Source organism: Hyperoodon ampullatus, assembly GCF_949752795.1.
Source record: "Hyperoodon ampullatus genome assembly, chromosome: 20".
In the NCBI taxonomy this organism is placed as follows: Eukaryota; Metazoa; Chordata; class Mammalia; order Artiodactyla; family Ziphiidae; genus Hyperoodon; species Hyperoodon ampullatus.
In genome coordinates this window covers 3744587-3759649 of record NC_136933.1, presented here as the reverse complement: position 1 = coordinate 3759649, position 15063 = coordinate 3744587, and the positions used below count along the sequence as shown (strand labels likewise).

Sequence of the window (15063 nt, the reverse complement as noted above, 5' to 3'; positions counted from 1 at the left end):
GTGCAGGAGAAAGCAAACATATACAAGTTCACAGGCGCTGCAGAGGTCAGCAAGTCCAAGATCCAGAGTTTCACGTCTGGCAGGTGTCATTATACTGAGAAGCTCATAAACTGGAGAAGCAAAAGAACCTCTTAGCTTGGCTTGACTTTGATTCCACGGTTTGCTGTTCTGTGGGTCGGTCACGTCCCCGGAAGCCAAACGTGTACAGACAAGAGAAGTCTGCAGGTGCTGCCAGCTCTGGGCTCCAGTGTCAGGTCCCAGACACTGGGATCATAAAGTACTGCTCTGTGCCCCCAGGGAGGGCATCCAGGCTCCAGGTCGGCAATAAAGTCCTCTTTTTCCATCTAGATGGGGACTTGGTGCGAAGCTTTCTATCCCTTTCCTTGTGGTGGGGGAAACATGGAACAAACACAGTGTCTTGTACGTTTCTGAAGATAAAGGGAAAATCCATCTTACGAATGTCCTGTGTTCCCCAGGAGTGGCTGGAGAAACAGCCCTGCAGTTCCAAACACGCAGACGATTATAAACACCCACAGGAACACCCTGTCCACCACCATGGCCATGTATTTCCAGTCGTCCTCTACCTGAAAGACAAAAGTCAAGCAGCTGTAAAAAAAAATCAGAACCATGGCAGATAAGCTTTGCCTCATAAGTAAGCTGCTTCCTTTTCACAGAAGATTTCCTGGCAATTTTAAAGCAAATATCCCTGTGATTCTGGTTAACCCGTGTCTCCTCTGTAGCACACAGAGAACTTCCGTTTGTCTGCAGAGGGTGGGTGCGTGCGCTCCATCAGTCCTGGGACAGCGGGCTGCAGAGTGAGCAGGCTTATGTGGGCACACAGGACCTCTCCTGACTGCAGGCAGCACCCCAGAAAGAGCTGCTCGGAGAGCTCCACTTTTGCGTTGACTGAAAAAAAAATGCATAACCTAACAGTTGAGAATTATGTTTTATTCAGTGGATTTTCTGAGGAATTCAAGCACGGGAGGCAGCCTCTCAGATCGCTCTGAGGGACTGCCCTGAAGAGGTAAGGGAAAAAAAAGTCAGGGCATAGAGGAGGTTTTGCAACAAAGACCAGGTAGCCGGAACATCAAAAGATTACTGTTGTAGAGCATTTTGTTGCATTTGATTGCAACAGTAATCCTTTGATGTTCCGACCACCTGGTTTTTGTTGCAAAACCTCCTACATATCGTGGTTCCCCCCATCCAATCACCTGAGGTAAACCATAATGGAAAAGAATACCAGAAAAATGTATATATGTGTATAACTGAGTCACTTTGCTAGGCAGCAGAAATTAGTACAACATTGTAAATCAACTATACTTCAATTTAAAAAACGTTTAAAAAAAGATTAGTGTTAATTAAAGAAAACCAGACATCTCAAGTTAAGGAATTTAGTGCTTTTCTATGTATGGGAAGATGCAAGGGTCTGGGTTCATGGAAGTCATTCCTTTGATGTGCAACGTAGCGATCCAGGGCCAGCATCCTGCTTTCCTCCACCCTGAATCCCCTCAGGGTGCACAGCTGTGGGTGACTGCACCACTGGTTGATGGCTTGATGGGTGCAACATCCTTCGTTTACTGACAGGGCAGGTGACATTTCTCATCCACTCTTGTCATGGACACGACGGGACAGTCTGACTCCTTGGCAAGTCTGGGAAATGGGTTTGAGGCGGGGGGTGTAGGACGTGTGATGTGATGGGCCCCCCCTCAGGAATAAGTGGCCCTCTAGAACTCGGGATCGCGCTGGTCAGGGAGAGTTCGTTACATCTCTCATGTCCTTCCTGTTCCCGACCTCCAAGAGCCCTACCTGGTGGTGATCAAGTCAGCAGCCACTGTCCCCTAGTTGGACGAAGGTGTCACCACACAGGGGAGTCCTAGGCTCACCTGGCCCTGATGCACCCCCTCCCCGACCTGTGTGACACGCAGCCCGTGTCCGCCTCAGCACCCATGGGTGGACTTCAGGCGTGCAACGTCCTTTCATGAGGAGATAACGATGATGGGTACCACCATCAGGTGAGACCCAGACCCCTGGCGGCAGGAGTTTTCAGAGGCCCCCAGCTAGTCATCCTGATGGTATGGAAAATGGGCATAAAGTTCTTGAGCTCTCTCTCTCTGGAGGATGGGGAGGTCGGAGCTGCTATAGTTAGACTCTGGGCCGCAGAAGCAGACTGTGTTGATGCTAAAAATATCCCTGAGGTTCATTCAATCAGCACCTGGATCCCCGTCCAGTGGAGTAAGTGGGATTGGAGCTGCCGGAGGCTCACGCCACCTTCCTCCCAGGCTCCCAGACTGACCAGCCCTGCAGGCTTTCCTCCTGCCCCTCAGCCGGCTTTCCCCTCTGCCACCCTTCCTTACGCAGGGGCTCTCAGTCTAATAAACCAAGGTTGCCCTGAGTGTTTATTTTAACCAGATTTTATTGAGTTGACATTTCTGCAGGCAGAGATTTGCTCTGAGGCTACACCTTACCCCACTCCCTCCCCAGGGCAGTTCACCCATAACTGCATCATCACAGGGCTGGCTCTTAGGGCACCACTCCCTGACCGTCGTGCAAACAGAGCTCACATTGAAGATCTGACATGTCTATGCAGGGCCCCCAGGCCTGCTGCGGGTGAACAGGCTAGAAGAGCCATACATTTACCTCCTTTGTTTCGTTTTGGTTCTTCATGTTTTCTGCTATGAATTGAACACTGTCAATTACATCTTCGACTTCAGGTGAGGGCTCCAAATTTTCAGTCATCCATTGTAAAGGCTGGTGACTTAATCGTCTCTTGCTGGTGGCGATCTCACTGGACTTACGACAGTGGCAGCATTCTTTAAGAAGTTTGGGCTCTCTGCGATGATCAAACTTGACTTTGGCTGGCCTACCAGAGAAGCCTTTGGGGGTTTTGTCATATCTTGTCCCCTTCCTCTTGTCCAGAGGTCTCCTCATCATCAGGATCTGGGGTAACAGCCGGAAGAAGACTGCCTTCACCCACATGGGCATGGTGTGCGTGGTCGGGGTGCGATAGTGGGTGTTCAACACAAACACCGTCACCACGATGGACAAGGTGACGAAGACCATGGTGAACAGCAGGTACTCTCCCACCAAGGGGATCACGAGAGACGTAGATGGGATGGTTTCTGTGATCACCAGCAAAAACACTGTCAGGGAAAGCAGAACTGAAATGCAAAGCGTCACTTTTTCACCACAGTCAGAAGGAAGGTAGAAAACCAACACAGTTAGAAATGAAACAAAGAGACAGGGGATGATCAGATTAATGGTGTAAAACATCGGCAATCTTCTAATGTAAAAAGAATAGGTTATGTCTGTGTATATCTCTTCACAACAGTTGTATTTTATGTCATGCTTGTAGCCAGAAGCATCGACAATTTCCCATTCACTGTTTTCCCAAAAATCATCCATGTCCACTTTAGAGCCAATGATTAGAAGATCAATTTCAGCTTTGTCATAGGTCCAGGAACCAAATTTCAGGGAACAATTTTGATGATCGAAAGGGAAAAAAGTGATATCCATAGGACAGGAACTCTTAAAAATAGCTTGTGGAGTCCAGGTTATCATGCCATCGTATTTAAGAAGAGCTTTTGTCTTGCCTTTGACTTGGAAGTTGCCGACAGCACTGCAAAGGAAATCAGACACCATTAGTGACACCCCCTGTGCTTTGGGTCAGCCTGTACCAAAGACAGCTTTGGAAAGAGACTGGCTGTCAGATGCCCATACTTGTTGTAGAGAACAATGTCAGGCTTCCAGATCTTCTCCGCAGGAACACGAAGAGTCTCAATGCCATCATATTCCACTGGGTCCCAGCGCAATTTATAATCATTCCAGATCTAAAGGGAATAGAAGTCAGTTTTTAAAAATTCTTGACTTTCTTCCAATGTTAATTCTATGTTGGTTCAACAACTTTTTGAAAAATTTCTTATTTAAGGAGTTGGTTCCCTACCAAAAGTTGGAAGATTAAATCCATGGGGAACAAGGTAGCTGAGCTGATTTTGGGCAAATATAGATATTAGATAAGTATCTATTTATTATTAATTAGCTAGCCAAGTTTATAGGCTCAGCTTCCATATTCCATGGACTATGTTCAATCTCTAGTAGCAATCCATTCCTAGTATTAAAAAAGATAATTCAAGTGTATGATGATGGGTTTGTTACACAATCTGCATAAAAGATTGAGACAGGCAGGAAGAACAAGATGGTATGACTGATAAAACCAGACGGTGGGAATCTAACCCAGAGCAGGATCAAAGAGTAGGCAAGAATCTGGCTCTGGAGCTCGAGATTCAGACAAAAATAGGAGACTTGAGAGCTGAAACCACTGAAGCAGAGTCAGAGAGAACTCTGTCACTAAGTTCTGCAGCATGAAGCTTGCACCCAGCCAGCCATTACCAGACTGAACTTTGGGCTTTGGAGCTAGTTAATATTTTATGCTCTATCATAAGCTGGAGATGCAAAGAGGGAATGCTAGTGGATTTTATCCACTGGACATTGTTAAACTGACACACAAGTGTGACACAATTCCAAGAGAAGAACGTGTGACGTAGACACATACGTGACGTAGCCACAGATTGGTTTCCATGATCTGGTTTACTTCATCCTGGGAAGAAGAAACAATATTTTTTAGCTTCAAATGTACTTGCTAATAGAAGTGATTCTTGGAGCAAAAATTACAACTAAAAATAGCCAATCTGAGTTATTCATGCTAACGGAGGGAAAAAAAGAAGACTGAAAAGGCAATTTATAAAAAACCAAAAATACAATATTTCCACACTGATCCCAACCCTGTTGACTTTGAAATGTGGCTTTATGAGTGTCTTTCAAATCTGATTGAAGTCCCACTTCTGTGAAGCCTTTCTGACCACTGCAGCCCATAAAGATTTCTGGTCCCATAAAAGGAAAGAAGGGAGAGAAGAGAGAGTGGGAGGGAGGGAGGGGAAGTCCTGAAGATGGTGATGGGTATCATTGTTTTTGCCATCTTCTTCCTCAGCTGTGCCCCAGAACCCTCTAGGTTCTGAGTCCTGAGCCCCACTGCCCCTCAAGGTGTCAGCCTCAGCTCACCATGGAGTTCTCCAGCTGGAACCTGCCACTCCCCAGAGCACTGCTCTCAACCAAACCACTGCCGATTGCTTCAATCATCCATTAACAAGTATTTACTGAGTACCTACTGTGCGCTCTATAAATGCTGGGGCTACAGAAGTAATCAGGATGGAAAATATCCCTACCTACATGTGCCTAAGCTATTCGCTGGGGAGACAGAAAATCAATAATAGATACATGGTATAAAGTAAGATAGTGGTAAGTCCCATGAAAAAAAATAAAGAGGGATTGAGTGGTGTATGTGTCTGCACACACATGCACACATGTCTCTTTTAGACAGGATGATCCAGGAAGGCTTGTCTGAGGAGGTGGTTTAAGCAGGTACCTAAATGACCTGCAAAGAGTCATGGGTCTCTTGAATAAGAGCGTTCCAGGATGACATGCCAAATATAATGTGCTTCTAATCAGCTACCACCTCTCAGTGGAGCAGCTACTGAAGACACATCCAGAACCTTCAGCAGTCTCACACTGCAACACTTGGAGGCTATTGATGGTCACCCAGTGGCCGGCGGTGGGTTCCCAAAACTTACCAACCTTGTTTCCCCGGACACATGAGCACCTTCGAGAATAAACATCTCACACTGGCTGAGGAAGCTGTGGCCAGGGCTGGACACCAGCCCACTCTGGTTTGCTGCTCTGCAGTTCTCCATGTCCCCCAGAAAACGCTACCTGGAGACCTCACCAGCTTCCTCCTTCAAAGGGATTTGTGTCAGGTCATGATAAGCCCCAGGGTTTTAAAAGGTCAACAAAAGGAGTTACATTCATGGCTTTATATTGGTCAGGGCAAGCAAAGAAATGGACTATTACTTATCCATGACTTTACAATTACCCAAGTCTAAGGACAGTGTCTTCTGCTCATACCTTGTGACCAGCAGATTCAAGCGGGGGCCATGTCAATAAATCCATTGGCTGTCAGTCAGGAATGGACTAGCTCTAGCAGTCCAGAAATGTCTCGGAGGTAACAGTCATAAGCATCTTCCAACGACTGCTTCCTCTCTGTCCACTAATACACTGTTTAGAGAACTAGTGCACACTGTGAACTAGAATGTTGTATTCTGAGAATTAAAATCAGTTGGCAATATCATCCCAACAGTATTCCTGTCTCCCCATCTATACTTCCACAGCCTGGTGAAGCTCCATGTGGTGTGGACCTGCTTTATGGTGGATGGACACCCTCAGAGGTGTCAGCCAAGTTTATGGGTCGGGACTGGGTCTGGAAAGTCGCATCCTCCATCCAATGCCAGACCGCACCTACGGTCATGGGAACTGCTATCAGGCAGCCCAGCTGAAGGAGGCCAGAGACCCACAGTATACCCCCACATTCCTGGGACCATCACCCTGCGTCTCCTTCTTGGGAAAATAAATTAGTTGACACCTGGTTCAATTAAAGGATTGGAGTTACAATTTCAAATGGACTAGATTCTGGAGCAGCAGCCACAGACTCAGAGACTGAGATCAGAAAGGCCAGGTGGGCTACATTTTGAAAGCCTTCAGGTTTGTCATGTCAGATATGCCAGGCCATCAAAAACACTGGGCGGGGGCTTTGTCCTGGCCCCATGAGGGGGACAGTGGAAATACACTTACTCTGAAGATCATCCACTCATTAAACTTTGTGGCCAAGTTCATTCTATGCAGCAGCAAACACCCTTCCATGTAGAGCTCTCTGGTGCTCTAAGGCCAAGCCTTAGGCCCAAACAGCAGCAGACGGCCTATAGTCTTCTAGAAGGGAGTTGGTAATTGTGCATCTGGGCTGTACTGCATCACAGTCACTCCCAGACCTCACCATGGCTCAGGGACAACAATGAATATGGCCCACAGGGACTTCTGGTGCCCCACATGAGGACAAGTAGACTCTAATACACCAATAAGAATTGCTATATTAATACTGGACAAAGTAGATGCAGGGGAAAAAAATTACTAAAGACAAAGAGGGACATTACATAATGAAAGAAGGATCAATCCACCAGGAGGACACAATGATCCTGACCATATATGCACCAAACAGCAGAGTCTCAAATTATATGGAACAAAAACTGATAGAGCTGAAAGAAGAAACAGACAAATCCCCAATTACAGTTAGAGACTTCAATATCCCTCTCTCAGCGACCAATAGAACTCAGTAAACTCAACAGAATCAGCAAAAAATAGGGAAAATCTGAACAACATAATCAACCAGCAGAATTTAATTGACATATATAGATACTCCACTCAAAAACACCAGAATACACATTTTTTCAAGCATGCATATAATATTAACCAACGCAGAGCATATCCTTATCATAGGCCATAAAACAAACCTCAACAAATTTAAAAGAATTGGAATCATAGTGTGTTTCTGACCATAATGGAATCAATAACCAAAAGACAACAGGAAAATCTCTAAACCCATGGAAACTGAACTCCTAAATAATCCATGGGTCAGAGAGAATGTCTCAAAGGAAATTCTTTAAAACACATAGAGCTGAATGGGAACAAAAATACAATATATCAAAATATGAGGGACATAGCTAAAAAAAGTGCTGAGAAGAAAATTTATAGCTAAATGCTTACATTAGAAATGAGAAAAAGTCTCAAGTCAATAACACAAGCTTCTACCTCAAGAAATTAAAAAAACAAGCACAAAATAAGCCCAAAGCAAGTACAAGGAAGGAAAAATAAAGATAAAACAGAAATCAATAAAGTTGAAAAGGAAAACAATAAAGAATATCAATGAAACAAAAAGCTGATTCTTTGGGGGGAAAACCACAAAATTGATAAACCTTTAGCAAGACTGACAAAAATAAAAAGAGAGAAGACACAAATCACCAATATCAGGAATGAAACAGGAGCTATCATTACAGATCCTATAGCCATTAAAAAGTTAGATAATACCATGAGCAACTTTAATTTTATCATAAATTTGGCAATTTAAAAGAAATGGGCACATTCCTCAAAAACCACAAACTAACTAACAAGGACCTACTGTATAGCACAGGGAAATATACTTAATATTTTGTAATAAACAATAAGGGAAAAGAATCTGAAAAGTGATATAAATAGACAGTCTGAATACCCTATAGCCATTTAAGAATTGAGTTTATAATTAAAAAGCTCCTGGAAAAGAAATCTCCAGGCCCAGTAGGTTTCCCTGAACAATTCTACCAAATATGTAAGTACCAAGTTTCCACAATCTCTTCCAGAAAATAGAAGAGGAGGAAACAACTCCAAATCCTTTATGTGAAGCTAATATTATCCTGACACAAACCCAAACAAAGACATTATGAAAAAAGAAAATGACAGATCAATATCTCTCATGAACTTAGATGCAAAAATCATTAACAAAATATTAGCAAACTGAATCCAACAATGCATAAAAATTATACACCATGACTAAATGAGATGCAGGGCTGGTTCAACATTCAAAAATTAATCAATGTAATTTACCATATCAACAAACTAAAGAAGAAAAGCCATGTGATCATATCAATTGATGGAGAAAAAGCTTTTGACAAAACTCAACATCAATTCATGATTAAAAACTCTGTGAAACTAGGAATAAAGGGAAATTTCCTCAACTTGATAAGAGCATCTACAAAAGAGCTACACCTAACTTTATACCAAATGGTGAAAGACTGAATGTTTTTTCCTTAAGATTGGGAACAGGACAAGGATGTCTGTTGTCACCACTCTTATTCAGCATAGTACTGGAAGTTCTAGCCACTGAAATGAAGCAAGGAAAAGGGGGGAAAGGCATAGACTGGAAAGGAAGAAATAAAACTATCTCTATTTGCAAATTATAAGGTTGCCTACAAAGAAAATCCCATGGAATCTATAAAAATGCTGAAACTAAGTGAGTTCAGCAAGATCTTAGGATACAAGATCAATATACAAAAGTCTTAAAATTCTATATACTAACAATGAGCATGGAGAAACCAAAATTAAAAGCATAATAGGGCTTCCCTGGTGGTGCAGTGGTTGAGAATCTGCCTGCTAATGCAGGGGACATGGGTTCGAGCCCTGGTCTGAGAAGATCCCACATGCTGCGGAGCAACTAGGCCCGTGAGCCACAACTACTGAGCCTGCACGTCTGGAGCCTGTGCTCCGCAACAAGAGAGGCCACGATAGTGAGAGGCCCGTGCACCACGATGAAGAGTGGCCCCCGCTTGCCACAACTAGAAAAAGCCCTAGCACAGAGACAAAGACCCAACACAGCCAAAAATAAATAAACAAACAAATGTGGGTTTAAAAAAAAAAAGCATAATACTATTTTCAGTCACGCCCAAATAAAACAGAATACTTACGTATACACATAACAATACATGTATGGGATCTGTGTACTGAAAATTACAAAATCCTGAAGGACGAAGAGCTAAATAAATGGAGAAACATCCCGCATTCATGGACTGGAAGACTCAACAGAGTAAAGATGTCACTTCTCCCCAAACTGATCTGCAGGTTTAATGCAGTTCCTACCAAAATCAGGGCAAGGCTTTTTGTGGACATAGGCAACTTATTCTAGGCATAGGCCTCAGAATAGCTAAGACAATCTTGACAAAGAAGAACAAAGTAGCAAGAATCACTCTAGCCAATATTGTCTTACTCTACAGCTACAGTCATCAAGGTAGTTCAGTGTTGGTGGAGGGATAGTCACACTGATCAATGAAACAGAATAGAGGACCTAGAAATAGACGCACACAAATATGTTCAACTGATTTTTCACAAAGGTGCAAAACCAATTCAGTGGGAAAAGGATTGCCTTTTCAATAAATAGTGCTGGAGCAATTGGACACCCACAGGTCTAAAAAACACAAATCTAGGTCTCATATCTTATATAAAAATTAACTCAAAATGGATCATAGTCTTAAATATAAGACATAAATAAAACTTTTAGAAAAACATAGGAAAAAACCTAGGATCTGGGATAAGGCAAAGAATTACTAGGCTTGATGCCAAAAGCATGACATATAAAAGGAAAATTTGATAAATTGGACCACAATCAAAATTTAAAACTTCATGTGAAAGCCCATGTGAAGAGGAAGAAAAGATAAGCTACAAACTGGGATAAAATATTTGCAAACCACAAAACTGGCAAAGCACTTGCATCTAGAATATAGCCAGAACTCTCAACACTAAATAGTAAAAACAAACAATCCAACTGGAAAATGGGCTTAAGGACACGAGCAAACATTTCACCTTAGAGGATATGCAGTTTGCAAATAAGCACATGAAAAGAGGTTTTATATCATTAATCATTAGGGAAATGCAAATTAAAACCACAATGAGATATTGTTTCATACCTAATATAACTCAAATAAAAAACAGTGACAATACCAAATACTGGCAAAGCGGTAGATAAACTGGATCACTCACATATTGCCGGTAGGAATGTAAAACGGTACAGCCATTCTGGAAAGCATTTTGGCAGTTTCTTTTAAAACTAACACACAACTACCACATGACCCAGGAATTGCACCCCTGGGCATTTATCCCAGAGAAATAACGATTAATGTTCACCCAAAAACCTGTACACACATGTTCATAGCAGCTTTATTTGTAAAAGACCAAAAGTGGAATCAGCCCAAATGTTCTTCAACCAGTGAAAGGTCAATCAAAGTGTGCTCCATCAATACCATGGAATACTACTCACAATAAGAAGAAATGACTCACCAAACTTTTTGCGGCAACCACTGCATGATGTATGTAAGTCAAATCACTATTCTGCACACCTTACTTATACAGTGTTGTATGTCAAATATATCTCAATAAAACTGGAAGGAAAAACAGAAGAAATGAACTACTGATACAAGCAACAACTTGGATGAATCTCTAAAGAATTATGCTGAGTGGAAAAGCCAGTCCACAAGGTTACATACTGTGTGATTCCATTTATGTATAGCTTTCTTGAAACGACAAAATTTTAGAAATGAAAGATACAGTAGTTGTTGCCATTGGTCAAAGAAAGTATACAAGGGCTCTATTATTTCTTACTGCAAGTGAATCTATGATTATTTCAATAAATAAAATTTCAGTTAAAAAACTACATTTCTCAAGACTCTCTTGCAGCTAGGGGTGGTCAATGAGCTAGGAAGCAGAGCTGTCAGTAGGACTTCTAATAAAACTCCTTAAGGAAGTCACAGATGTCTGGTATGTGCCCCTTTCTCTCTTCCTCCTGCTTCTGGCCAAGAATGTGAATATGATGAGCGAAAATTAGCAGTTATCCTGGACCACAAGGCAACACTGAGGGAAGAAATCACATGCTAAGGATGGTGACATAGAAAGATAGAAGTTACCTTGGTCCCTGTCACAGTTTATGCTTTTAGCATCATAGCTCACGTGATTAACATCCTCAGGAGTTGTGCAGTGCACAACCTGGGCAACCAAACACCGTGATGCAACCACTACCACAAAGCCACCTGGTATTAACCTGGGCTGTTAACCTTTAGATTTCTATTACATAAGAAAGAAATAAACTTGTTTTATATCATCTGAGAGAGCATGTGTGTGTTTTTCAATCTCTGATAGCAGCCAAATGCAAATACCAAAATCTGTATTCAGCAATCCTCCACCCACCATCTTCAGAACAATGTCCTGAAAGGGTGTATAGATCATGGATTTGAAGTGATGCTGTATCACAAACTTTCGGGGAAACTCAGTCCAGTTCTCCATTCATAACAGCCCAATTCATACCAAGTGTGGCTTCCAGCCTGGTAGGAGACCAGTAACCAGTGCTAAGCTATTTGACGTGAGAGGGGAGGTGGGATTAGAATAGGTACTAAATAAATGTTTATTAAAGGAATTAGTGGGCCCATCTAAGTGAGATAAAACATCTGGCTTACTTTTTTTAAAACCAGTATTTATCAACATATACACACTTCCAGCTTGGGCCAGAAGCTAGAGGATCAGGTCAGGGTCAGCCCAGTCCACTGGGAAGCACGGACCAGAGAAACATGGTGAGCCCGGACTTCATATCCATAACTGAGGTCTTCCCCCAGGTGCACCTGGAGCCACCACTGTTTCTCCAGGCAAAGCTGAGAGGAAGGAGGCCACCCCCCACCGCCGTCCAGGGCCTGGGCTGCTCCCTCAGTTTGTGCACCATTGTCTCAGAGATGCTTGGGACGTCCCTTACCCCTTACATCCTGAGCCTGCCTATTCCTGGAATTTGATCCGAGTCCAGTGCCTCAGGCCAGCCTGCGCCCTGCCATGTCTTGGAGCCCAGAACCCTGTCCTCTGTTAGGGTATCAGGTCCCACACCTCCTCTCCCAGCAACTAGGCTGTGAAGATTATTCAAAAGGAAGAACTCTAGTCCCTTAAACAGGGTAGCAATAAATTAAACTAAGACCTCCAAATTCCCATCAGTTTTTCAGGGCTGGATGGAACCTATGTGAAACAAGGTGAATTTTCTCTTTCTTCTATAACAAAGGAGACTTAAAGCAATTCTCCTTATACCGAGTCAAAAGAGCATGAGCTTTGGGGTTGAACAGTGCTGATTGAACCCCAGGGCCGCCATCTGTAACTGTATGATGTTGGGAAAGTTTCTTATCTGAGATTTCCTCTCCCCAGCTGTAAAATGCAGATGACAGCCACTAAGTGTGGACACTGGTGCATAATAGGTGCACAATGAAGTTAGCTCCCTTTGTATTCCCCCTTCAAATGCCCCTTCGCTTCTTTGTTTCACAAACTGGTTCTGAGAGCATTTCCAGAAAAACATCGCCTTAAGGAGAATAGTGACAGCAACCCTGGGGAGAGTGGATCCCTCCCAACGGGCTGGCTTTGAAGGGCTGCGCTCTGTAGATTTTGTCTGTTTGTGTTCAAAACTCCCTTTATTTACCCAGTGCAGTGAGTGGGAATTGCTTGGACCCTTCAGAGTTGGGGCCTCCGAGGCCTCGTGGTGACCCCCCGCTGCGCTTACCACGTCGGCCAGCTGCGTGATGGCCACTTCAAAATGCACAGTGACTGGGTCGGAAACGTTTTCCACGGGCCTGATGAACTGGTTATAACGATCAAACAGTTTGTGAAAAAGCCTCTCCTCGGACGCACAGCCTGCACATCCTGCAGCACCAGACAGAGAGAGGGGTTAGAGAAGCAGAAAGGATGCTGGCTGGTGGGGAGGTTCCGGGGGCTTCCATCCTGGGAAGGCGGGTGCGGGACACCAGCGTCCCCCAGGACCACTGCACCGGCCCCTCCTGGCCATGCTGCTCGCCCTCACCACGGAGATGAAAAGAGTAATACCGGCACCTCAGGACTAGTGCGCTAGCCAACAAAATGACGCTGGTAAGAGCACTTCTAAAGTCTATGGCAGCACAGTGTGAAGGGATAGATAGACACAGGCTTGAGATGTTCAGTTATGTCACCGAACAGAACTCACCGTCTTACTGATCCGGTAATGAAAGAAAAGTCCTGCCCTTTCTTGTCAAAATACTGATCTGACTGGTCTCTGTTTCTACACCCAGCAGGGTGTGTAGCTGGGGAAACTTCTTCAATCAAACTTAAATAACTAGTCATTTCATTAAGGTCTTAAGCCCTCCTCCTTTTTAAAATCAACTTTGAATTTCAATTCTTGGAGATGTGTGAGAGTGCAAAGTTTTAAAGGAAAATTTACTTAAAATATTTTTTATAGAATCCCCAAAGTTCTTAAACAACAGCACTTTCAGTCATTAAATTTTAGACAATAATGTAATGCATGTCTCTTTATATTTTCCCAAGAATGCACTCAATGTAGGTTACTTGCCTTCATTTGACATAATTCATCTCATTAAGGCCCCCTCTATATTTTTCCTTATAGAATTCAAATTTGATACCTGAAATACTATTCTATAAATTTCCCAAAAGGATTTATACCCTGAAAGAAAAAAAATGTAAGGGGCTGAACAACTCATTAGGCAAAAACAAAGGAAAGGATAGCTGTTATATTACTAAATAAAAAGTGTTGTTTGACAGATGCATTTGGAAACACCGAGATTTCAGCAGGAAGGAGCAATTTTAGGTGTGAAACATCATTGTCTGCCGTCATAATTAATAAAGATAGAAATATTTCTACATAAAACAGATAATTAAAAAGTCCCCCTGTAACCCATTTTCCTCCTTTGAGGTTTTCTTTTCCTTTGAGACATTTCAGATAAACCCTCCTTGAGTCTTGACAAGCAAGTCCCTGCAAAGCCGACAGCACGTGGAAATGTGGCTCTGTGGACATGGACACAGCAGCCGCTGTCCGTCTCTAAGCCTTAACTTTGAAAACGAATGATCTTACTCTTAGGACACATTTCCCAAAAGGAAGATGATTACCTACAAAATGGAAGGGTTCATAGACTGAGGAATAGTATCAGCCAATAAACCACAGTTTTGAAAAAATATTAAATACAGGTAAAGAAGTTGAATACATCCATAGCGGAGATGGATAGAAACATGTGCCACTGTTATTTTTACCTATTTTTCATTGGGAACATAAAATAAAACATGGTTTACAGTGTTTCCTTGTCCTCCCCATCCCATCCCCCCGAAATCTCATTTTACATGTTAAGCCAACCAACTAAAAATGAATAGATTAATTCGCAGTTATAAGAGGAGTAATTCCTGTGCAGACACTCGACATATTTATCCACAGCATATCTCATCTCTGCTCAGTCAAGCACAGCTAGAAAAGGAGGAAAATAAAACTGGGAAATACATGTAGCTAAAAAGGGAATATGAGAACAAGCAGAAATAAAACCTACCTCTGAAGCAAAGTGTGAATACATACCACCAGAGACACAGCCCAAAGTGAAGGAATCCGTGTCCCTCGCGGGGCAGCATGTTTAAAACACGCTCTGATTTCTTTTTCTAGTCAAAGGATTGTGGAAAACAAAGAGCTATCAGGCAGCCACTCACTCCGGACCTTTAAATCACCAGAGTCCCCTGTAGTCCAAGTGTCTTCTGTGAAATGAAAACCTTCACAAACATAACATGGTCGTTCCCCATATCAGAGGCTGAGGCCAACCAAAAGGGCAAATAAAA

General features: G+C 43.0%; 1 protein-coding gene across 2 annotated transcripts; it reads right to left on the bottom strand.

Annotated features, from left to right (window-relative positions):
- Window positions 1-452: 452 nt before the first annotated feature.
- On the bottom strand, window positions 453-14862 carry CHRNA6 (cholinergic receptor nicotinic alpha 6 subunit; the record flags this gene model as incomplete). Of its 2 annotated transcripts, XM_079726734.1 has the most annotated exons (6): window positions 453-584; window positions 2638-3616; window positions 3718-3827; window positions 4550-4594; window positions 12983-13122; window positions 14784-14862. In XM_079726734.1, 6 exons carry the CDS (start codon window positions 14860-14862, stop codon window positions 453-455), a joined length of 1485 nt encoding a protein of 494 aa, XP_079582860.1. The 2 variants fall into 2 exon arrangements, with proteins under 2 accessions (XP_079582860.1, XP_079582861.1); XM_079726735.1 differs by lacking the exon at window positions 4550-4594.
- Between the last annotated feature and the right edge of the window lie 201 nt (window positions 14863-15063).